The sequence below is a fragment of the Sciurus vulgaris genome (assembly GCF_902686455.1).
Source record: "Sciurus vulgaris genome assembly, chromosome: 9".
NCBI classification, from domain to species: domain Eukaryota; kingdom Metazoa; phylum Chordata; class Mammalia; order Rodentia; family Sciuridae; genus Sciurus; species Sciurus vulgaris.
The window spans coordinates 74,758,234-74,783,427 of record NC_136469.1 but is presented as its reverse complement, the minus strand read 5'-3'; the positions used below and the strand labels follow the sequence as shown (position 1 = coordinate 74,783,427).

The following is a 25,194-nucleotide window of genomic DNA, read 5'->3' as shown; positions in this document are numbered from 1 at the left end:
TAACATTTGTTAAGCTGTCATTTGCCTTTTGAGAGATACATTTTATTAACTCAGCAAGAAACTTGAGATCACATATGGTAAAGTCATTAAGCCAAATAATTTGCAATTGTTTTAACCATTTTATTGAACATTCTCCTCCAGGAATGTTCAGCTTGCGGCCAAGGAGTAATTCATTTGCCCAAAAGAAAGTACATATTTATTATATCTTTACTAATCCAGAAGAAATGCTTCATTCTGCTGGTAATCTGTATATAGAACTGTCAATGAGGCATTTGGGTTATATTGACAGAAGGCTGTCCTTCAGGGCACGTTTGTGACACTTGCATTGTGGGAGACACCCCTGTAAAGCTCAGACGGCAAATGAACAGGGTTAATAACTGTAGCCTACTGGTCTGTGTAATTTAGAGGTTATGATTATTTTTTCCCCAGGAAGTTTTTTTTCCAAATGGTCACACTGAGCAGATCCAGGGCCTGCACTCTTCCACATTCCAATGTAGGTTGATACAACACCATAGTTCCCTGTCTCCAATAACCTTTCCAGCTTTTAGCCAGCCACTCATTTTTAAGGTTGGCTGAGAGAAGAAAATAAAACCTACACAGTCTGGTAATCATGGTCTAGTGGTCATGGCTTGTCCCTATTTGCAACGTGTTCCCCTTGGGCTAGGTTGTGAATATTTAGACCATCCATATTATCTAAAACAGAATCATGCAAACTCAGTCAGATGTAACTAGAATTTTGAAATTAGATGAAAACTTTCAACTTTCTGGTTGAAACTGATCTGGGGTTTGGTGAAAGATTTAAATATTCTTCTTTATATCTCAGTTTTCTTTTTGTATTTTTCCTCCCATAAACAGGTTATTTTCATGTATGCTTTAACGATAATGAACAGAGGATAGCACGCAAGATTTTTTGTTTGTTTGTTTGTTTAATATTTTTCCTTCTGAGTTATTGACAAGATCAGAAACACTGTAACATTTTTCTTCAATGAGAAACTTTGTACACTTCATCTCCATATTGGGGGGAAACCTAGGTCAAAGAATTTTTCTACTTAACTGAACACTTTGATCTTTGGTTAAAAGAATCTAAACTCTAAGAGTCTTCTGATATGTGCTAGACATGTGGCAATATTAAGAGCTGTAATTTGTATTAAGTTTGATTTTATTGGAGCTTAACTATTACAATCTAAAACTGAGCTCTTAATTTTTTTGTATTTATTAAAAATCTTATTATTTTTTCACTTCAGGACTCATATTGGGTAGCAGTTACCTTTTGATGAGTTCTTTCCAGAATATAGTAACATGGATAAGTTAATAGATATAAAAGTAATACTGAATTAACCATAGAAAGTGATATGTTTTAAAAGTCCCAGTGTTAGGTATAAGAAGCTGCTGCAATGTGTCTTAAAATTTACAGTTTGAAGAGTTCTTAAAAAAAAATAAAAAATAAATTAAAAAAACATGAGAATGAGATGTTTAAGACACCCAAATTCCTTTAACAACTTTTTAAAAAACTACAGATCTCTCTGTCATTTGAGCTTCTGATCCACTGAATCTGATTTGGATTCAGGTGCACAATTTGTTTAAAACCCTCCTGTAGATGATTTTTATGTGTACTTTAGACATCAGCATATTATCCTTTCTTGGAGTTTTAATAATATATCTGAATTTGAAAAATCCAATGAGTTCTACAGAAAAACAAAACAAAACCTATTAACTTGTTACCTATACTTTCCCTTGTATTGGATTATGAACATCTTTATCATATGACATCTGTATCTGTACCACGAATCCTATTTTTCCCAGAATGTCCTTTGAGAAATGATAGCAAATGTAATTTGACAAGATGTAAATTGTTATTTCCAACAGTACTGATTTTTAATGCAATATAATGACTTCCATGGTGTGCAATTTCAAAACTGAGGAGTTTTAGACTGATCAATTAAATATTTCTATCAGTTAATATGGCAGCTAAATTTTAAGATACACACTATTTTGTATGGTTTGTTTTCTCATTACATGAAGTAATCAAGAAGAAGGAAAAAATACTCAATAAGTGCCTTGTTTCAGTGATGTAGGTGGTAATTCCCTGACAGGAATAATGGTCCTGTGAAACTAAACTACTAAAAGTACTGTTGTCACAGTATTATTAAATATTTGCTGAATTGAAGTTTGCAAGTAATTGCATTTTGTGGTGAGTGATCTTCTTTCATATCACAAGACTCAAAAACAGACTGATGGGGGAAAAAAAAAACCCCATAAAATTACAAATGCCTAACTGTTGTCTTTAATTGCAGAACCAAATCTAAAAGTATGTGAGGAGATAAAAGACTTTCCAGAATTACTTGATTTTTAAATTTAATTTATTATGCTCAAAGCAGTTTGAATGGCAGTTAATTTGTTTTTTCTTCCATTAGGAAAAATATTAGAGAAATTCTGAGTGAGGAGGTCGAGATAGGGCCACAATATTGAGGAAACATCTTCATAGCACTGAGAAATATCAGCAAAGGAGGGAAAAGAATCTAGTTTTACATTATGAAAAAGAGTAAAGAGGATGTGTGGGTGATCTGAATTTTTATCTGGTCATGTAAGGCAGTCAGGAGGCTAGGCACATTGTGTATATTATGTCATTTGAGTAGAAGCGATTTTCTTCAAATCTTCATATACCTATAGAAAAAAATATCTGTTGGAGAGATTTAAAAAAGAAGTTGTGATAATCAACATTTACATAGTATATCTATATTTATATCCCTATACTCCCTTTTCTCATTTCTTCCTTTCTCTGAACCTTCATTTCTTGTTCCTTTTTTAATTTCCCTCTTAGAAAATGCCACTGTGCAACTCACTTGGTAAATCTGGTTGTAAATATAAAGAAGTCATACTTGCATGTGGGTTGTGTGTGTTTGGTTTCCATTCAATATCATGCTATACATAAGTTTATTGTTGTACCTTACTCTTAAATACACATGAAGAGCATTTTACTTTAAAATATAACAAATAACATCAGGACCATCAGGATCAATTTCTCCCCATGTGTACTAAAATAAAAGAGAAACATCATATGCCTGGTGTTGAGTGTGTTGATTATATGAGATTTTACACATATGCAGGATGCTTTGCACATTTCAGTGACCTTAGTTGGTTTCATGGCACTGTCATCTGGGTGCCAATTAGTACTCTGGACTTCTGCCAGAAGGAGCTGAAATAAGGTCATCAGCTCATTTTGTCTTGGTGTGAAGGTGACGGTTAAGCTGTATTTAACCTGGTACTGGAGGCCAAAGACATTGTATAGTAGTATAGTTCATTATACACGAGAACCTTGTGATAAAGAGAGGATGTACATCTCCCTTTCATATTTCCCACTCTTCTCACACACAAAAAAAGATAGCAAAACCCAAACACAAATATTTCAAAATTATAGCAACCACTATAGCATACAAAGTACACGTTATAGATTTTTCCAGCATTATAAAACCCATCACTCTTAAGGAAGCTGCCTAGAGTACTCTTTGGTGTTTCTTATAGTCATATAAATGGTGATAGCCACCACATCATCTGGCTGGCTGATGTGCTCCTTGGCAGAAATGGGGTTTACCAAAAAGGTACTAGGGTTAGGTTGATAATATTCAAACTGACAGGATCCTTGTAGTGATAGAATATTAGAAAAGGAAAATAAAAAATACTGATCCTGACTTATTTTGTTCATTGTGGATTTTCTATGTTAACCTTTTAAAATGTGCTATTGAAATATTATTTATCTTCCAAACTGGGTATTTTAGTGTTCCTTAAATTTGGTATCACACTAACTTAGCTTTACAAACTGACATAGGTGAAAACTCAAAAGATCTATAAAAATTATAGTGAAATAAAAATCATGGTTATTACTAGCTTTGAATTTTTTAGTTTTATTATAAGATTGGGTCCTATAGTCATTGGCATCATTGGATGTGAGTGATAGCATTGATTCATGGATTCATAACAATAGGAATGAGGGCTCCAAAATTGTGATCTTGTACACTTAAGCAGAAGTCCATATCCAAAGAAAATACCTTCATCCATTAATTGATTCCATTCCTCATGAATCAGAAAGATATATTCATTGTTTCTATTTTAAACAAGGCAGAACTTCAAGGTTTGGCAGGAAAAGCACGTATTAGTAAAAACAGACACTGACTACACAAGGAACTGACTGATTCTGTGTTCATTAGGAGCAAAATGAATAGAAAATTACATCTGATAGCATGAAATCTTGCTTGCTCAGACATCTAGCTATAAAATTAGGATGCAGCCTTGATTGACCTCCAAGCTCCTACCCTGAATTTTCAAATGCTGCTATCCCCTTTGTAGTTGTTAACATATTCCTAGTGTTGATATGTTTCTACATTCCAAGAAAAGGAAAGCCCTCCTGTGGTCAACTTATCATTTGGTATTCCTGTAGTTGCCAATGAAAAATGGATAGCCCAACAAATCTAGTTCATTTTATTTAAAGTTTTACATTTATTTAAACTTTCAGCATATTTTTCTTACTTTTGAATTATTATGTGAAACAAAAATAGACATATTCAGATAAAACAAGTACTGTCTTGATATCTATCACGCTTCATGCACTTTATCTTGTTTTGGGAAATGGTTTCTTGAATAACTTCAACATTATACATTTTCTCTTTTCCAACTGGCTCATTTATAAAATAATCCTTGTCCGACACATAGTTCCTGGCAAAGATGTGTGTGTGTGTGTTGTGTGTGTGTGTATATATTTATATATGTTTATATATATATATATATATTTGCAGGTATGAGTGCGTATATAAACATTGTATTTACCAAGAATTTCCATTTTTATTTGGAATAGAAATTAAAGGACTCATTTATGTATTTTCTCTAGTAGACAGCAGACTGGTTACTTATGAACAACATATTTCTTAGTCTCCCCGTGCCCTTTGGTAGCAGGACTTGAATCCAGGGACACTTAACCACTGAGCCACATCCCCAGTCTTTTTTTTAATTTTTTATTTTGAGACAGGGTCTTGCTAAATTACTTAGAACCTCACTAAGTTACTGAGACTGGCTTTGAACTTGTGATCCTCCTGCCTCAGCCTCTCAAATTGCTGGGATTACAGTTGTATGCCATCATGCCTGGCTCTTGGTCATCTTTGTATGCCTGGTTTGCTTAATTTAGTGCCTGCTTATCTGCAGTTTCACCTTCTAAGTTTCTATTACCTGTGGCCAACATCCGTATAAAAATATTAAATGGAAAATTTCAGAAATAATTCATAAGTTTTAAGTTGCATGCCATTCTAAGTAAAGTGATAAAAATCTCACAGTCCCACTCCATCCCACCCAGGAGCCCTATAGCTGCCTGCCCATTAGTTGCCTAATAGTTACATCAGTTATCAGATCAAATGTTCTGATATCACAATACTTTTGTTCAAGTAACCCTTATTTGACTCAATAATTGGTACCCACAATGCAAGAGTAGTGATGCTGGCTCTTGAGATATGCTAAAGACTGTAAAGTGATTCCTCTAAGCAAAAAAGTTAAGTTCATCCTAAGTGTTTATATATAGGAAAAATCAGTGTATGGAGGGTTCGGAACTATCCATGGTTTCAGAGGTCCACCAGGGTTTCTGAAAGCTATCCACTGTGGACAGGGGACTGCTGTAGCATGGCTCAAGATGAATTCATCTCAGAAGTGCTGCCTGCTGCGGGTTTGCTGCTGTATCCCAGGATCCTCTAATAACAGAGCAGTTCTATGCAAAGAGTGAGTCTGGGAAAAGATGGCAATACACAGGAAGAGTAATGAAAAACTCGGGAACTGGGACAAAAGAGAATACTTTGGGGTTGGGGAAGCACAGTGAAGGGAACCTCTTAGAATTTGAACTTGAGCTGGAGAAAGTCCAGAGCAGGTGAGAGCCGACTTGACCTGAGACGCCTACATTAAAAGAGACATCTGAGTCAGGTGGTCAGGTACACAAAGCTCCATGTGCATTTTTATACCTTTTCCCATCTGCCTTGACTTTGGGATTATTTATCAAAACGCTTTTCAATTTCCCTGTCTTTCAGAACATTCTCCCTGAGAATACACCATATTTATTCATTTTAAAATTAATTTGAATGTATACATAAAAACATAAAAATTGTATATATTTGTGGGATACTATGTGATGTTCTTTCCTTCTTAACAAGTGATACCTCTTACTTTTTGTATCAGAAACATCGGCACCTGACTGTTCAGTTCATGCTTTCTGTATCATTTTCCCCATTACATGCTTTGCCTCTTTAGTAAGATCCTGGTGCATAGAGAATGTCACCAATTATTTTGAACTCATCACCATCCTTAAAGTATATAAATATCAGTGGGTATAGTGTTAAACTAATAGTAAGTTTATTTGCAGCGAAATTTCTAGATTCTTTGACTTTTAGGATAGAAAAGAATGTTGTGATTTTTTAAAGGGTGCAAAATGTATCACTTACCAAACTTAAATATATCAGAGTCTTAACTAAAAAAAAAAAAAATGCCAAATTTGAAGTAGGATAATTTGAGGAAGGTTTCTATACAAAGGAATTACTTACAAAAGGGTGAGTGGGGCTTAAGGGAATTTTAAGGGAATTACAACCAATAGCAAAATAATACTGCCTCTAACAATAAAAAACACTGTAAAAGGGTGTGTCCGGTCCAAGAGACAATGGCTGGGAGTTCTTGGTAGAAATTTAAATAAGAACCATGTAGAAAAGTCTTCTGAAGAGAGGTAGGGAGATTTGATTGAGATACACAGCCCACCATAGACAACATGTTGAGGGAGCCAGGAAAACAGAGTACTGAGGAGAATTTGACCTACAAAATACTCCAGTTAATTAAAAAAATAAAAAACAATGAACATACATTAGTTTTAAAGTTAACTATGTCACAATATTTGAAGAGGTCTTACCCACATGAGTTTTGATATATTTTTAGTTCCAGTTTGCAGACATGTTAAAGAACAATAAGTAATATCTTTAATGCATGGAGCTATATAATTTAATTCTCTATTCATTGATATAATAAATACCCGAAACAAGGAGCTGGGATTGTAGCTTAGTAGTAGAGTACTCACCTAGCACATGTTGAGGCACTGGGTTTGATTCTCAGCACTGCATATAAATAAATAAAATAAAGGTATCGGGTCTATCTACAGCAAAAAAAAAAAAAAAAGAAAAAAGAAAAATTAATAAAAAAAGAAATACCTCTAACAAATATCAGCACAAATGACTGTGATTCCAGATCTGGTTTTAAAGTTAAAGGTTTAAATATTGCTTGCTTCAGATCTTCTGAATAGGCTTCTTTTTTTTTTTTTTTTTCTATTATCTAAATTATTGGGTTTTCTAACTTAGAGGTGTTTGTGGAATCTACCAAAGAGAAATCCAGTGATCTTGATTCAATCTTGCTTTCAACTACAAGATGTTCTTCATCAGTAAATAGTTGGCTCTATGTGACCTTTCTTTTTCTTCCTTGGGATATGTGAATGTACATGTATGTGCATGTTCTTCCCCCCAGATAAGAGAGGGAAAGATAGCACAAATCTATTACCTCTTTGGAGGTTTTCTTCAATTGTATTAGGAAAAATACTCTTGATAGGTATCATTGGATATGTTTAAGAAATCTTGCCCTTAGTTTGACAATTTGCCTGTCAATCTGCCAGTCTGTATTCCAAATTTATCCTGACTTAGTATGATAATTACCTATTAATTGAATGTGATGCCCCTAATCAGCAACTGGTTTACTGACTTCCAATATTACTGCACATACCTATAAATGTTCATTAAATGCTAATTTATTATATGCTGGGCTGAATTGTTGTCAATTCTGGCTGATTACTCAAAATTATGAGGGGTATAGCATAAATCTATCAGCAGGAAGAATCAAATTTTTAATTTATTGCAGGTGTCTTGAAAATTATAGCACTTTAGGAATTCAAAGAAGTATTAACTAGATATGAAGGATAATGCATAACAGAAAATGAATGCAATATTACAGGTCTGGAGGAATTTTCTTGGAGCCTTGTTTCTTTTTAATTTTGAGACAGTTGTATTTGGATTCAGTTATTCCAAATAACATAAAAAACTAGATGACTTAAAATTTCTAGCACATTTATTGATCAGTGGATTATTATGAGAACTTAGAAGACCTTGTTTTTGGTAAATGTTATACTTCACTTTGCTAATGACAGCCACCAATTTTTAAGGTTTAGGAAGTAGTGGCATATTATTTGAGAGGTATAAAGTAGTTCCTAAAATATGTTAAAATGTTTCAACTTACAATGGTTCTCTTTAAATGATCATTTGTTGTAATTTTTAAACATAAGACTGTAAACTTTCCACCTACCTGCAAATGGTTATTGAGAATAACAGTTTCAAAAATTTTTCAGATTTTCATCCATTTCCTTGCTTAATTTTATATTATTAATATACAGCATTTGGATTAAAAAGCAGATACAGAGAAATATTCTTTAAAGGAACGCTATGTCTCTAGTCAATTTGAGCAATAAATGACCTTCCACCCCCACTCCTTTTGGAAAGATTTGTAATTAGAATGGGATAATTAGGTGAGACCCATAACTCCAGACATAAGTTGAAGAATTGGGTAAATGGAGTTTGTTTTTAACATTGCTCATTGGGAAAATAGCTTACATTTTGTGAAGTCACACAGTTGGTTAGTTCTGAATCACCAATGTTCATGTCTATGTTAGATTGTGATGTGTTATGCAGATGCTCGGTGCCCTGTGAAGCAGTATGCCTTTACCTAGAGGGCTGAGAAAAATCCCAGAACTCAGACATATTTTACATCCTGCCTTCTCAAACACACACATACATAGAACTTATGTAATCCAGAAGAGACAGATGTAACTGTGGGAGACAAAGCATACTGCACAGTTGTCCTGTTCTGATTGTAAAAAGAATTTTAGTTGCATAAAAGAACAAAATTCAAACTGAAGTCAAAGGTTTATTTTAATTTTAAAAGATTATAATGATCACTAGTTGTCATTTGTTGGTTAATTAAATTTTATAGTATTTATTATAGTATTTTATTTTAAAATAGGAGTTCTTTTTTGTATGACCAAATACACTCTGTAAAACTGCCATGTAAAATTGGATAATTAGCATCTGTGGCAATGAAACCTAGAGAGAGATGTTGCATGAAGAAAATTGTTCCAATTAATCTAACTTGCCAAAACTCTCTCATTGAATAAATACTAAAAATTGTGTTTAAATAAAAATAATAAAATTAACTTAAAAATTATTTATAAGTTTAACCCCTTTCCATTTTTATTCTGCCATCCTGACAGAGGTATAAAGAAATTGCTCTCCAATGCTATTTAGTTTTCTTTCAAAGAGTAATTTCCATAGGCACACAAACATTCTTTAATATTTCTAATTTTTTACTTTGTACCACAGTTCACTCACCCACTGACTGCTGCCTCCATTCATCTGCTCTGCCATACATGGAAATGTCTAGAAGAATCAGTTTTACTGACTGTTTCTGCTATTTTGTCCTCCATAAGCTTATGAATGTTCAGAATTTTATTCATGCTGGCCTGGTAGATTGAAGCAGTTCTTTCAAAGTTGTCAGTTTCCACTTTATGTCATCTGACCATTCACATGTTGAACTATGCAGTGACTTTATTTTTCCTAATTTAGTGGTCTATACTCACTAAGTCCCCTTCCCAACAGCATTGGTCTCACTTGCTCACTTTCTTAACTCAGTCTTTCCTAAGTCTCTTCTGACCTCACTATATTTTCTCCATTCTTGCTACAGTACTCCCTGGGGACATCCTTCAGGTCACTGTCTTCAAGTAGCATCAAACTGGTATTTTCCAAATCAGTGTCTTTGGTCCAGACCCTACTCTGAGCTCCAACCTTTTCTCTGTTCTCTGCTGCAGCCTTGGAACCTAGAATAGTGACTGGAACAATAGCAGGTGCTCCACAGATACGTTCCCTAGAAGAATACATTCTCTGCTTCACCTCCCAGGGTTATTGTAAAAACCCAATAGATCAAGGGAAATAAAGATAATTTGTAAACTAATTTGCCCTGCAATTGCCAACTGGCAATATTATTAGCCTTGCAGATTTTTAATATTCAAAAACAATAAAAGGAGTGGGATATGAGGGAATTTTTTAAATGGATTTTAGCATTTTAATCTAGATCTTCAAATGTGGCCTGTCTCTCCAAATTCAATGTTCTGTTTAACTCATCAAATTTTGTGCACCAGGGAAAGAGGAATAATGAATTTATATTCAAATGCAAAAAGAAATGCCTTAATGTTTGACTTGATAAAAGTAAGGTATCTTTAATGCATGAGGCTCACAAATTTGCCAGACTGCTAATATCAACTTGAATGGCATGTCCTTGCAGAACTAGTTTCAGAATGTTAATCATTTACAATGCAAATAGGCAATTAGATAAGTTATGTGATCCATAGCTTTAAATCTTAGTACTTTCTGACTGAATGGCTGTCACTGAAAGAATAAGACATGGATACAAGCTAACAGGATGAGTGTGGTTGAAATACATGAATTCTAAAATTTATAGCCTCAATCTGCTACAACAAATTCTCTTACAAGACCAGCTATTCTCAAAATTCATGATGTATCATATTCACCTGGCAGGAATCTTGAAGTACAGACTGCTGGGTTCCTACTGCCAGTTTCTGAATAAATTGAGCTGGGGTGGGGACCCAAGAATTCTCATTTTTATCAAGTTCCCAAGTCCCGCTAAGGCTGTTTCCTATCTGTAGTTTTCATCACACTTTGAGAAATACTGCTGTGGAGGGTTTATTACCAGGTTTATGGGGAGAAAAAAGTTTAGTAGAACTCCAAAGGATTTCTCCCCGCTTCCTGAGGAAACTTTTGCCCCTTTGTCAGGTTCCTCAGTGGTTTCTGTTTTGAACTTCCTGGCTCATTAAGAAATGCCTAAATCCCTCACCATTTTTTTTTTTTTTCATATTTCAAGTCACCACTTGTACTCTTGAGAAATCCTGTTAGGGAAAAAAAAAAAAAAAAGTTTACTGGTTTTTTTTTTTTTGATTCATGCAATCATCAAACTCCCTGCCTTGAGGCTGTGACACTGAGTGGTATTCCATTTATGTCCTGATTTCTGTCAGTCCTTACATTCTCTTGTGACTCCATCCCATAATATTTGGAGAAACACTGATCTGACTGTAAATGCCATTTCGTCTACCTGTCTTTCTATACCAATCAGGGTGTTTAATTAATTGGGCTCTGAACTTAAGTTAAATTAGAAGGTGGCATAAATTCTAGATACTTCAACTCTGTCAAGGAAATGTTCTACTGTACTTCTCAGAAATTTCAATCAAAGGAATTTATTTAGATACTGAGAAGAAAGTCACTAGATTCTAAACCTTTGACAAGAATGAGAATATATTGTTGAACTTAAATTGAAATCCTGTTGACTTCCAAATACAACTTGAAATATAATTTATTATCCAAAGCATAATAAATTCCATATTTCTTATCAATAATGTGCTAGGCACAAATACTATGCTTTTTAAAAAAATGAGTTCTTTTAATTAGTTAAATAAAAACTTAAGTCTATTGGAAATTTTAGAGGTTTTATTAGCCATGTAAAAGTAAACATATCAAAAATAATAAAAGTGAATGTATCACAATTGTGCTGTTGACAACATGATCAATATGAAAATCCACATTTACTTGAAAACTAAATCAATAGCTGCTTTCTTAGATTCCTTTAAAAACATATTCAGAATAGTATTTCTCCAAAAATAAGCTGCCTTCCTATAATTTTAAAAGATCTCAGTTTAAAAATATTTAGTTTATGGAAAAAATAGGATTAAAATTAAATAAAGCAATAAAAAAAAAAAAACCAGAACAAACTACATCCCAAACACTACTTGAAGTGTTTAATAGTATAATTCATTCCATTAATACACAACACTCTGAGGAAGGAGCTATCACACCCTCAGTTGAAGATAATGGATCTTGCAGCTGATAAATGTCTTTTCTGAATTCAGGAGTTGGACTTTCTTGTCACAACTCTTAATCATTTTGCAATTCTTCTTTTTCAGCAAATATTTATATTTGCAGTTTGATCAAGGCAGTCCTGTTAATCCAATTATAACATTTAAAAAATATTTTTATAGTGCAATTTGAGGAAAAGAAAGCCAAAATCAACTTGGACAGTATAGAATTTGAAGGCCAATTCTTCATATATATGTAGTGAGGAGACACATTACTCACAAATCATTTTGAAATTGAATTCTTAGAAACCTACCATGATTAATATATACCTATCAATCTATAATAGTCAAGTAAGTATTCATTTATAGCTACTTTGAGCTATGTACTACAGATGTTTCCTTATTATGAAAATGCTATGACCTAGTCGAAGATTTAAATAATATGTCAAGTGATATGATAGATTACTCATGAAATTTAAAGGTGCCACTAATTTTATTATAATACAACACACCATTTAGTAATATGTTTTTTATGCACATGTTTTTTAGACTGCTAACATAATACTGCCACTGGGTCCTTAGTTAATTCTCATGATTTTGGTTTAGAGGTTTAAAATATTTAAGAAATCTTACTGTAGAGTTATATAACTTTACTATTTACAAGGCTGTTAATTAATCCTCATTTATAGCTTATAAATTTTAAAATTTTAAAATTTTAAAATTCCTAGCTTATAGGAATTTTAAAATATTCTTATTGCAGAGTTATACAATTTTTTAATTGACAATGAGTTGAAATTTTGCCCTTCTGCTATTTTGTTAAACAAAAGCTTAATTAGAAAGACCAAAAATTTTAATTGTCAGGTGACAAAATGTCTGTAATAAACACAATTTAATTATGAAAAAAAGTATTGAATTTGAATTAAATTGTTCTCTGGTCTATTTTGTGAATTGTGAATTATTACTTTTGTTGTTTTTATTTATTTAGAGGTGATAGTATCCAGAGAAGCCCTTAATTTGCTGTTTGTATTTCATGTTATTTCTGGTTGTTTTCCAAATATCAGTCTCCATAAGAGGAATAAATGATTTCCATTTCAGTAACTTTCCACTGATAATGCTCCAGAAATACTTTATTTCTTGCAGATCATCATTAGAGTTCCACCAAAAATAAAGACCCAAACTAAGTTTTGACAAAAGTAATTCTTAAAAATTTAAATGCTTGAGTGAAAATTAATAACTCTACTAGAACTTTAAAATATCTCTCTGAACTCTATAAGAAAATGGATAGTATAACAGCCTAGCTCTGACCTAATTTGCAATTAGGAATGAGGAAACATTTTATCCTTGAAATTATTAACAGCATTAGAGGTGTTTACAAAAATGCCCTCAGATCTGTACTGTGATCATGTTTTGGAAACTAACTCAAATGTCTGAAACTGCAGTTTTCTTTGAGCAACTTTTTAAAAAATTTAAATGTAAACAATGGATTCACTGCATGTTTTTAAAAGTTTGTTTACTGAAGAAGATACACTTATAAACATGTCACTTCTGAGAAATTGTTTTACTTCTTACCTCACAATTTTAGTGACAACTTACAATTATGTTCCTTTAAAGAAAAGTAGCAAAAATCCACTTTAAGACTGTTTTAGTCAGCTTTCTATCACTGTGACAAAATACCTGAGACTGATAACTTATAAGGCTCAAAGATTTATTGGTTCATAGTTTCAGAGGTTTCAGTCCATTGTAGTTGGGCCCATTGCCATGTACATCATAGTGGGTAGCACATGACAGAGGAAACTTCTCACTTTTGGCAGCCAAGACATGAATGAGAGAGACAGGAAGAGCCTGAGGTTCCACTTTCCCCTTCAGAGTCACACCATCAGTGACCGAACTTCCTACCACTGGGCACCTTTTCTGAAATTTCCATTACCTTCCAATAGCAACACAAGTTGGTGACCAAGCCTTTAGCACTTGGGCTATAGGAGGATACTAAAGATATATACCATAACAGTGATTGGTTTTTGGACTTTTCTACCTAATACATTCAGTGCCTATTTATTCAGGTATAAGTTTTAGAAGGGTCTGTACATAATAGTTATGGATCCCTTTGTCATGCAGAAAGTCCTAGTTACATGATACAGTCTGGACTTTGAGCAATGCTGTTCTCTTGTCCCAAAACTCCCATTGAAAATGCACTCAGGAATTGTATCTGGGAGAAGAAAGAAGTTCTATAAATAAATGAGAATTCACATTAAATGCTGTTTTAACTTTTTTAAAATTTATTTTTAAATTTTGTGCTTCCAGGGATTGAACCCATAGCCTTGTGCTTGCTAGGCAAGTACTCTACCACTGTTGTATATCTGCTGCAATCCCCCCTTTTAATGTGTTTTGTTTGTTTGCTTGTTTACTTTGGGATAGGGTCTTACTAAATTGCCTAGGCTACCTTCAAACTAACAATCCTTCTGCCCCAGCCTGCCAAATAGCTAGATCTGGCTTACATTGAACAACGTTAAACTGCAATGGTTAGTGATATTTACATTCCAGCTCACCTTGGATTTTTATTTTTTAGAGACTTCATGACTTTAGAGGTTCTATCATCTGTTCCTTTCAATAATTCTTTTTTTCTCTGATAAGAATTAATGTATGGTAGAACCATAATTACATAATCTGGTGATGAAAATATACACAATATACACAACCAGGTGATAAAAGAGAGAAGAAAAGTTTTCTGTTATTTGCAGAAAGTAAGGAGAGCACTGGACAGAAATAATACTCAGGGTGTCTCTCTGAGCAAAGAAAATATTATAGTTTGGATTTATAATTTGATGGACTATTGGGAGGTTGCGGAAAATGTAAGAGGTGGACCTAGTATACAGTTGTGGTTCCTTAGGTGTAAGCCCTTGGGAACTGTAGCTTGTCCTAGTTCCTTCCTCCCTCCCTCCCTCCCCCCTCCCCCCCCCTCCCTCCCTCCCTTCCTCCCTTCCTTCCTTCCTTCCTTCCTTCCTTCCTTCCTTCCTTCTTCCTTCCTTCCTTCCTCCCCTTGTCCTTTCTTTCTTTTTTTTTCACTCTCTCTTTCTCCCTCTTTCCCTCTGTCTTTCTCTCTCCTTCCTTTCTGCCATGAGCAGAGCTGCTTTTCTCTATCAAGGCCTTCTGCCATGATGTTTTTCCTCACCTAAGACCCAAAACAATGGAGCCTGCCATCATGACTAAAACCTCTGAAACTTTGAACCTAAATAAACCTTTCCTCATCCAAGTTGTTCATGTCAGGTTATTTAGTCACAGTGTTGAAAAACTAACAGAAACAAGGTCTTTTACTAGGGATAATCATACATATTCATAAAGGAAGCAATCATCATCTCATATGGGGGTGGGTGCCTTTCTTACTATGGTCAGTTGGAAGCTATGCTTCTTCATACATCACATGTTCAGAAAAAAGGCAATGGGAACACCTCTGAGTAGAGAATTTAATATTCTAACAGGTTTAGTCCAGGTTACCTAAAAGAGGTAGGTTGGAATGACTCCAGTGATTTTGGCTGGTTCTTTGTAAGTTTCCCTAAAAAGTCTTATATCAAACAAACAAACAAATAAACAAACAAGCAAAAAACAACATGATAGGCACATTAACTGTCATTTAAGCATAGGTTATTATCCCAAATATAACATGACTAGGGGTTAATGGAACATCTAGAATAATGCATGGATGATAAAATAATGCAAGTTTGAACATCTCCACAAATGTAGAAAGGGAAACAAAAAGTGAACTCTCAATCCTAGCATTCACAGGTAACCATTAAAATTATTATGTATTTCAATTAAGTATCCTGTTTTTCTTTTTACTTATATGAAAATTGAAATGTCATATAAAATTTGCATATTTACTTTTGTGTAATAAAAACATATTAATAAGTTTTAAAATCCTATTTTAGCAATTGTATCATGAGAATATTATCAATAATCCTGTAAGCAATGGTCATATATATCTTGGCATACCACTTCCAAGTGGTAGAAATTCTTTGCAAATTTGTTCAATATCTTCTAAACCTATTTTTGTAGCTACTAAAGAAATTTTTTTCATATAGTTATTGGATATTTAAGCTTCTTTTTTGAATAATTTATTTTCTTTTATAGTTTTCTTTAAACTACCTCTTAACTTTAGATAAAAAGACTTTTCTATTAAATTCATTAGGCTTTTTTTAATCTGTGCTTAGTTTTTACTGAAGTTCATCATGTTTTCATTTTTTTCGGAGAATCTATTTTATTTTCTAGAAACAAAAAATGCATATCAAACAAAAACAGAAAATTTCAATGAAATGTGCAAATGCTTTCTATTAAATATAAACAAGTAAAATGGAATGATGGAACTTAGTTTACTTAAAATCGTAAATTCTTGTAGTGTTAACAATAACACTAAAGCATTGCTACCAACATTAGTTACCATCTAAAAGGTAATAATGTATCCTTTAAAATGTATGTAAATCACCGTCATTCAAAGTAGTTTTACAAAAATTAAAACTGCATAGGTATTTATGTTAAAGCAAAACTGAAGAATGAAGAATGTGTGCTGGCTTATATAACATGATATAATCCATACCTGCCTATATTTATTTATAGATACTGTATGGATTGAAGACGACTGAAACTCCAATTATAGAGTTTGATGGGGTTTTTTGTTTTGTTTTGTTTTTCACCTTTTACAATGTTTTGAATTCTAAGATGGCTAAATGGAACATTGAGTCCCATAAAGAGCCAACTTGATCTGCATTGTTCAAAGTTAAAATTCTGAGTTTATTCATTTATCAAATCATGTATTTGATAAGTTGTTTTGAGCCCTTTTAATTATAAGTCACAGTACCAGGCTTTAGAACAGAGGTAAATGCAGCAGATGCCATCTTCGGTTAGAAATCACCTATTTTTAGTACAGATTTTCTGGTTTATATCTGTCCAGTAATTACACTTTATTCCTGGTGGTTATGTTGCAGTACCCCTAGTGGAATACCTGTATTCTATATAGTGTTTTTTCCTATACATCCGTACGTAAGATAAAGTTTAATATATGTTAGGTACAGTAAGAAATTAATAGCAAAACCAGAAAATTTATAACCATATATTATAGTAACAGTTATTTAAAATCTATATTGTTCTCTTCTGGAATTTTCCATTTACTATTTTAAGACCTCATTAAACCATAAGTAACTAAAACCTCAGAAAGTGAAAGTGTGAGTATTGAGGTACTACTGTATAAATCTAGATAATCATTTTGATCGCCTTCTTAGTAACAAATCTGTATTTCCACCAAGACTTGTAGAAAATATTTTTCTAAATCTTTTTTCTTGTAATACACTGAGAAATCGAGATTTATATCCATGGGTGAAATTCACAGATGGAATTTTATATCTGTGATTGGCAGTCTAAATGAGATTCGGGGTCAGACACGCAACACCACTGGCAGAGATAAAGAATCAAATAAAAAGTCAGGGAATAATGGCCAGTTGTGCTTATCATCCTCTTTTTCCTCTACTTTCAGGCAGAAACACCAGCTCTAAGGGCTGTCACTCATTCTCATTACTAGGGTTGTTTCTGCCTGGGCTGGGAGTGACACAGCAGGATATTGCTGTCTGAATTGCTAATCATCCTCCAGGCAAAGACAATAATTAAAATATTCTGATTTCAAAATGGTAATTGTTTTTGCTCAGAACTGTGGTGTAAGTAAATGAGAACACAGAATAGATTCTTAGTACTTACTGTGCCATGCCAAATAAAGCATCATTTTATGTCGCCATTTAGTTATCTCTGCCACTTACATGTCAGACAACCATGCCTATACATATTAATATGTGGTATATTTACATATATGGGCAGTATATAATTTTAATATGTATTTTATGTGTATGTGTATAATAATTTTTTAAAAAACATCCTTGTTATTATTGACTAATTGTTTCCAAGCATTTATTAGATGTAATGGCTTTCTGAGATCATTTTAATGTAATATGTCTCTTTTGCAGTGGGATGGTGGGAGAAAGAGAAGGAAGATGCAATTAATATTTACAGAATTTCTAGTTTACACTAACACAGTGCTAGTATTTTTATGTACTTTATTCTGTCAAATTCTCCCAAAAATTGACTATGTGAGGATTATTACTTCTAAAGTATGATTAAAGACATTGAGTTTCCAGAATTTATGTAATACCCCAGAGGTCAAACATCTAATACAAGATAGAACTGCAGATGCTGGGATTTTCTGACTCCTCTCTATGGTTTTTCAGATTCAAGTTGCTTAAAATGATGATTGAGGTATAAGAGGATCATTGTTTCCCTAATAGATTTTCTCTCTGATGTGAGAAGGCTAGTCTTGTTTATTCAAGAGATTTGTCAACATTAGGAAACCTATTTAATGTGGTCCCTTTTGGAACCTCTCCCTGCTCCCATCTATTTGTATTAAAATGTAAAATATCAACTCTAGTGTACAACCGGTTGGCTGCAACTGACTGCTTTTCCTCGACTTTATGCCTCTTTTACCCATTTATATCAGTGCTAGAATAGCTGTACTTCTCAACCCAGGAAAACCTACAGAGTTCAGGTTACAGACTCTTTTTATATACTTATTACTTCCAGAGGTATGTGGGAATTAGGTTACGTGTGAAGGGGAGAGAACAGGGGTGTCTATTATCAATTTATGCCTGTAAACTCCTCCCCCAGTGGTATTTAGATCCACCTACAAACAAACAATATTTTAACCAAACACTTGAATATTTATTAATTCAACCCAAGGCAAGTTTAAAATACTTAGTGAAAATTAAATGTCAATAACTATTTGAGGATCCAAGAACTCAAAATAATATTAACATTATGAGAATTCGGCTAGTTACTATTCCATTTCTTTAATCATTCCTTTTGTGGAACAACACTATTTTCAGAGCATGAAGACATTTTTCTTCGGCAACAACCCTTTCACATAAAACAAGTTTGCAAGGACAACCATGCCTCAAGACCAGTTTCAAGATGGTATGTGGTTGTCCTTGTTTTATGAAGGTGAAGATTAAGTCACCATTCAATGCACAATAAAAAAAATTTCTAAGAAATTAAATTCCATGCTTTGGTAGTCTAGCATTTCAAAGTTGATATTAGATATTATATAGGATTTTAAATAAATGGATTGTTTGGGGGGAAAAAATAAAAGAAACCATGGACTTGTGCAGGGAGGCACTGTGAGGAGTTTCCAAAAGATCACTCTCAGGTGTCAGGGTCATCAGAGTGTTGAGTTGGCCTTCATGGCTATGTGTCTTCTTTCTCTTCATTCTTGCTTTGCCCTCCTGAAGTTGTGACCTGAGAGAATGAGGTACCTCATATAGAAGGGAGTTGGGGGAAGACTCTTGGTCAAATGTCACCTATAGATATTGACTCTCTCTTTCACACTCAAACGTGACATCCTGTAGCCTGGCCTTGTGTGCACTTAAGTGTGTAACCCCTGCTGCAAATGAAAATCCAAGCTCTGTGGACCACTATCCTACCTTCTCCCTCTTTCACTATGTCTGTGCAGTTCCACCCTATTCAGCAGCTGTGTGAATAGATTGGATTATGAGTTAATGCAGGCCTATGGGTTGTTGCTAGGACAAAAAAATCCAGGCTTTGTTTGGGAAATGACATTAGTTGTCTAGCTTTCTCTTGGAAACATTAAAGTCTTTCCTTTTTAAGCAGTTTTCTTCCCTCGTTTGGAAACTATGGTAAATATTTCCAAGTCACTAGGTAGGACCTAGGGCTGACTGCATTAGACACAGTCTGTGTTTCAGGGACTCCCTAGGAGGCTAATGATGAGGAATCTTTGGATGAATCTTCAAACTGAATGTGCTCATGTGTTTTTACAGGAGGCGATCGAGATCGGATGACAGCAAATCATGAGAGCTACCTCCTCATGGCGAGCACCCAGAATGATATGGAAGACTGGGTGAAGTCCATTCGCCGAGTCATATGGGGACCTTTTGGAGGAGGTGAGCATATTTTAAAGTCATAGAAAATCAGAAAGTTAGACCAAACCTATTCTTTCCTTTCCTCTGGTTGATGTTACAATCGGCTCCTATATTCAAATGGGTGACTGTTAAAATATGTAGAAAATTATTCAACCTTATTGTCAGATACATGTTTGTGTAACTCTTTCAGTTTTAATTCAGATCACATATCATTAATAACTAACTTCTTCCCTAAATTTGTTGAATTTTAAAAATGAATGATGGGTCTTTTTTTCTTTTTTGGATTTGAATTTTTCCATTTTGCTAATGGTAAACAGTAATAGGAAGCATACCATAAACATAGATTAGTTGAGAACATCTAGATATAAAGCAAAATTTTACTGATAGCTTTAGAAGATATCCCAAATCCCAGATGCTCAATGGCATCAAAACAGAATGCCAAATCTTTTGATGAAAATCTGATGAGTGTTGGAGTTTTTAAAAAATGCTTTGAATTGGGTAAATATGTGTAGATTTGATAGTGAGTTTAAAAAACATCTTAATACACTGTTGAGAATGCATCATGTGAAGAATAAGCTAAAAGGTGCTATGAATAGAACAAAAAGGATGAAGAAAAGATAAAGGATATGATTTTGGTCAGGTGAGAATGATATAAATAAACTAGAATGATATAAACAAAAATTATTTAAATAAAAATTTCTATAAGTGGAACCCCAAAAAAGGATACAAATATATTTATCTATAATGACATGTATTTCCAAGAATATAAAGCCTAATTCTTTTGTTGATATTGTTAAAAATAATTTTAAGTGAAATTCACATTTAATACACCAATTATAATTCCCCCCTTTATATATATATATATATTCTCTTGTGTACCATCAGCACCTAAATTCACAAAGTGAATCTTTCCTCTGAACATATAGTTGATGCATCTTAAGCTGACTCAGCATTTTATATTTTAGGATAATTTTAAAACTCAGTTGAAGAAATTGTAAAGTTAGGTTGAGTTAAAATAATAAGCACTGGGCTATGGGTATAGCTCAGTGGTAGAGTGCATTCTTAGTATATGCTAGGCACTGGATTTGATCCCAGCTCCACTAAGAAAGCAAACAAAACAGGAAGACTAAAATAGAAAGATTCAACAAAGACATGTTGATCTCTTACTAGATTAATGATACATGTCCTTAATTTGTCTAGTTTTTAATAGTATCTTCTCTTAGGAAAGAGGGAGTTTCCTAAGCAGGGTGATCATTATATTCCTGCTTGCTGGCTGACAGTCTGTTTACAACTATCAGACCAGGATGATTATGCACAGTGTTAGCTTTCACTTGCACAGTGTCTTAACTTGTATGACAATTTATGTGGCCACCCTATTCATAACCTAAAATGACAAGTGACTATGGAAAACATTCAAAAAGACCCACAGGCTGAGATCCCAGCCCAATGTTCTAGCAGAGAATTCCTCACAGCATAAGAGGCATTTATGCAACTGGTACAAATTTGCTGTCACCTCTAGGGTTAGAGATTTGTGGGGGCCATGACAATGTATCTTTTCAAAGTTCTCATTATTTCTAAGGAACCCCTTGTACCTGTCTGTCATCAGATTTCTGGGGCTCTTAAGTTTTAGGAGGTACCTTAATATCTACTGAAGGAAGATTTATATTGAGGGATTATTTCCATCAAGTGTTGTATTTTCAAGAGGAACGAGTGAGATCCAGTTAGCCTCTCCAAAATCAGTGGCCACAGGTGGTGCCACCAGCCCAGAATTCTCAGAAATAATCCCAGTAGGACTAAGACAAGAACTATCTAGGAATCTTTAATTCTTTGAACCTGGAAGGGATTCTCTAGTAGTCAATGAGTTTATATATTTTATCCCGTGGAATAAAGTGTTTCCGGGGTTTCACAAATAGATTTGGGTTTATTTTTAAAGAGATATATTTTAGTATAGAGCACTCATGATAGAAACAGTGCTCCAAAGAAAATCTTCCCTGGCCCTCTTTATTTAATTGGAGAGTGTTAGGAGATTGCAAGGCAAACTTTTAAGGTACTTGTTTAATTTGCAAGGACTCTTTTGTGATTTCTCTGAGTATCAGATTTTTTAAAAAATTAATACATAACATAACACCAACAGAATTTTGACTTTGATAGATTGCGCACCATCACCATTGTCTTGGTTTTAAATTTCATATTAATTTCTATGCTCGTTGATTAAATTTTAAAGATATATTTGATTTTTAAACAATAAATTTTTGTGACTAATATTTTTTATCTTATATAAGATTGTACTTATTGTTTCATTAATCATATTCTCTAGTGATTTAGAATATTTTAAAACCAATGTTTTCATTTTATTTTTTGTCCCACATTTTGTGGATTAGGTCCTTAAGACCTAGGGAAGGTGAATAATTTGCCAAGGGTCACACTATAACAGTACTAATAAGAAAACCCATATCTTTCCCTGCTTTAAAACCTACTAGTGTGATCTATTACTTGTACTGTGGTAACAAAAAGCCCACAATTACAGGTCCATGGTTTACTGGTAGTATATTCTTTAGTATATAAAAATTGAAGTTTTTAAAAGTATGTTCATTAAAATTAATATATTTTTGAGTCTTTCAAGTATACATGAATTGAGAGCAACAAGAAAATAAAAAGAAAAAAATGAAAAAGAGAAACCACCCAAATGTTCATGCATGGATGAATAGATAAACAGAATGTGGTACAGTCATGCTCTACATAATAGATGCTTTGGTCAGAGATGTGCCACACATACAATGGTGGTCCCATAAAAGGATATCACTTAATGACATCATAGCCATCTTAGTTTAAGTGCACTCTGTGATGATTGCATAACAAAATTGCCTAGCAATACACTTCTCAGAACACATCTCCATGTGATGCAATGCAAGACTGCAGATCCAGAGAATGGATTATTACTCATCATAAAAAGAAGTGAATCACAAATACATGCTACCACATGAATGAGTCTTGAAAACATTATGCTAAGTTAAAGAAGTCAGTCACAAATGATGATTTATTATATGATTCCATTCATGTGAAAGTATAGAACAGAAAATAGATTCATGTTGCTTAGGGCTCAGATAGTGGGCTAGGTTGGAGGGCAGTGATAGCCAAAAGGTATGCAGTTTCTTTTTGAAAAGGTAAAAATGTTCTAGAATTGACTGTGGTTGCACATATCTGTGAATATACCAAAAAATGTTGAATTGCTACTTTAAATGGGTGGATTCTGTGATATATGAACTGTACCTTAACAAAACTGTTAAAAGTGTCTGAATTGCCATACTTGCCTTTCAAAAGGGAATACATATTGCTCCCTGTCTTAATTAGTGACCCAGACTTTGTTATCATAAATAAAGATTTTTTGGCTTCCACTCTCCTTCCAGCCACTCAGACTATGGTGGTGGTTGTTCTGATGGCATCTGTAAAGACATTTGGAAGAGAAGGTGACACATCACCCTGGTTTATATGGTGCACTACACTTAGGTACATTTTAAATGTATCTGTTATAGCACTGGCATTTCACTGTGGCCATTTCATAATTTATGTATTTGAAAAGTTATTTCCTGAGGTGCTTAGGCTTATCTTTGTCTAGCTTGCAAATATATGCAAAATATTCCCTAACATTACAGTAATGGATATCTGATTAAAATATAGGAAACTTCTGTTGAAGGGAACCTTAGTTGGTTCCATAGGTTAGCTTTGTGAATTGAGCTGCTATAAACATTGATGTGATCACATCACTACAGTATGCTGATTTTAAGTCCTGTGGGTATATGCTGAGTAGTGGGATAGCTGGGTCAAATGGTAGTTCCATTCCAAATTTTCTGAGGAATCTCCACACTGTTTTCCACAGTGGTTGTACCAATTTGCAGTTCCACCAGCAATGTATGAGTGTGCCTTTTTCTCTACATCCTTAACAACATTTATTGCTACTTGTATTCTTGATAATTGCCATTCTGACTGGAGTGAGCTGAAATCTCAGTATAGTTTCCTGAGGAGCTTGCCTAGTACTTCAGTCTTGTAGAAATTAAAAATGGTATAGTAAAATTCACAAAACATAGGATTTCATAATGATAGTCCTCTTTTTTCTTCAAATAAGACAAATGTATAATAAACATTCAAACATGGGAGAAAAACTAATGACAGTGTGGAAAGGAGATTTTCCCTTTTAATTCCTTAGCCTAATATCTGAATCTGGATACTTCGACTTTGTGCCATTTGCTGAAAACCACCCATAAACAGTTGTTTCCCTGTTAACAATGCTAAGAGGCCTGTGGTGTCTGCTCAAAAGTAAGTCCAAAAATTGGGATGCCAAAACACTTCTTTAGCTTTGGAAATGTTTGTTTAGTGTTTTTTCTTCCCCCTTCCCTTATGTTGATATTGTTGTTTGTTTTTTGTTCGTTTTTTATACTGGGTTTATTTCCAATTGTTTTTGAGGCATTGTTCTTGGATGTGCTTAGTCCAAGATCAGAGAAGTGTGAAAATCCACTAATTTGCTCATTAGATCTAAATGTTTAGCCTTACTTTAGCTAGTCACAAAATTAGTTTTCTTTTGTGTATTTCTGTCTCCTTATGAGAAGAATTGGGTTCAAGTTCTGACTATAAAATAAAAGTATTATTTTTTAATAACTTCCATGATGCATAATCAGCATATGGAAAAGCAAGGTTTAGTTTAGTGATGGTGTGACCTTGCTCAGACAAGGCCAGCTGTGTGATCTTGGAAATCTGGTTTTACTTCCCTTGCCTTTAGTTTGCTCACTAATAACATAAGTAAACTAGACAGAACTGTATTACCTTCCCAGTTCCAAAATCTTGTGATGACAAGTTTTCGCTTCATATCCATGCACAGGTGCCTGAGTTTTTCTTCTGGTTCAGGTACTTTCAGGTGAGCACTGCATCTGCCTTTGTGGTACCAAGTTATACTTACTGGACCCACTAAATGACATAGTCTCACCTACCTGGGTTGCTGGTAAGAGCAGTGATGTGGTTAATGAGAGTGACTTGTTAGCACTCCTCAGTTTTGTGAAGCTCTGATTGAATAGCTGCACTGGAGAAATAGGCGTTGGGGGTCATTTGGGGTTAAAGCACTAGCATTCCAAATCTGCTTATGGAACAGCCAGGTAGATGAATGATTAACCCAACAAGTAAATTATTCAGTGAGTAGGACTGAAAGGATTGGTGGATGTGGGGGCTGGGTAGAAAAGCTGTGTGCAGGGTCATGGGGGAAGGTTGAAATTC

General features: G+C 33.9%; 1 protein-coding gene and 1 long non-coding RNA gene across 7 annotated transcripts in view; one reads left to right on the top strand and one right to left on the bottom strand.

Moving 5' to 3' along the window:
* ARHGAP24 (Rho GTPase activating protein 24) overlaps window positions 1-25,194 on the top strand; it is a 449,241-nt gene that overhangs the window by 359,398 nt on the left and 64,649 nt on the right. For all 4 annotated transcript variants that reach the window (XM_079153263.1, XM_079153265.1, XM_079153266.1 and 1 more), the window contains one exon: window positions 19,831-19,953. In XM_079153263.1, the coding sequence (XP_079009389.1) occupies window positions 19,831-19,953 (123 nt within the window). The remainder of the gene's footprint in view (window positions 1-19,830; window positions 19,954-25,194) is intronic.
* Window positions 4,768-25,139, bottom strand: LOC306669397. Of its 3 annotated transcripts, XR_013766096.1 has the most exons (4): window positions 24,751-25,139; window positions 15,350-15,460; window positions 7,091-8,783; window positions 4,768-5,763 (listed from the first exon to the last, which is right to left on the bottom strand). It is a non-coding gene; the product is annotated as an uncharacterized lncRNA (long non-coding RNA). The 3 variants fall into 3 exon arrangements; XR_013766097.1 differs by lacking the exon at window positions 4,768-5,763 and having other exon boundaries at window positions 6,627-8,783; XR_013766098.1 differs by lacking the exon at window positions 4,768-5,763 and having other exon boundaries at window positions 6,627-8,783; window positions 24,915-25,139.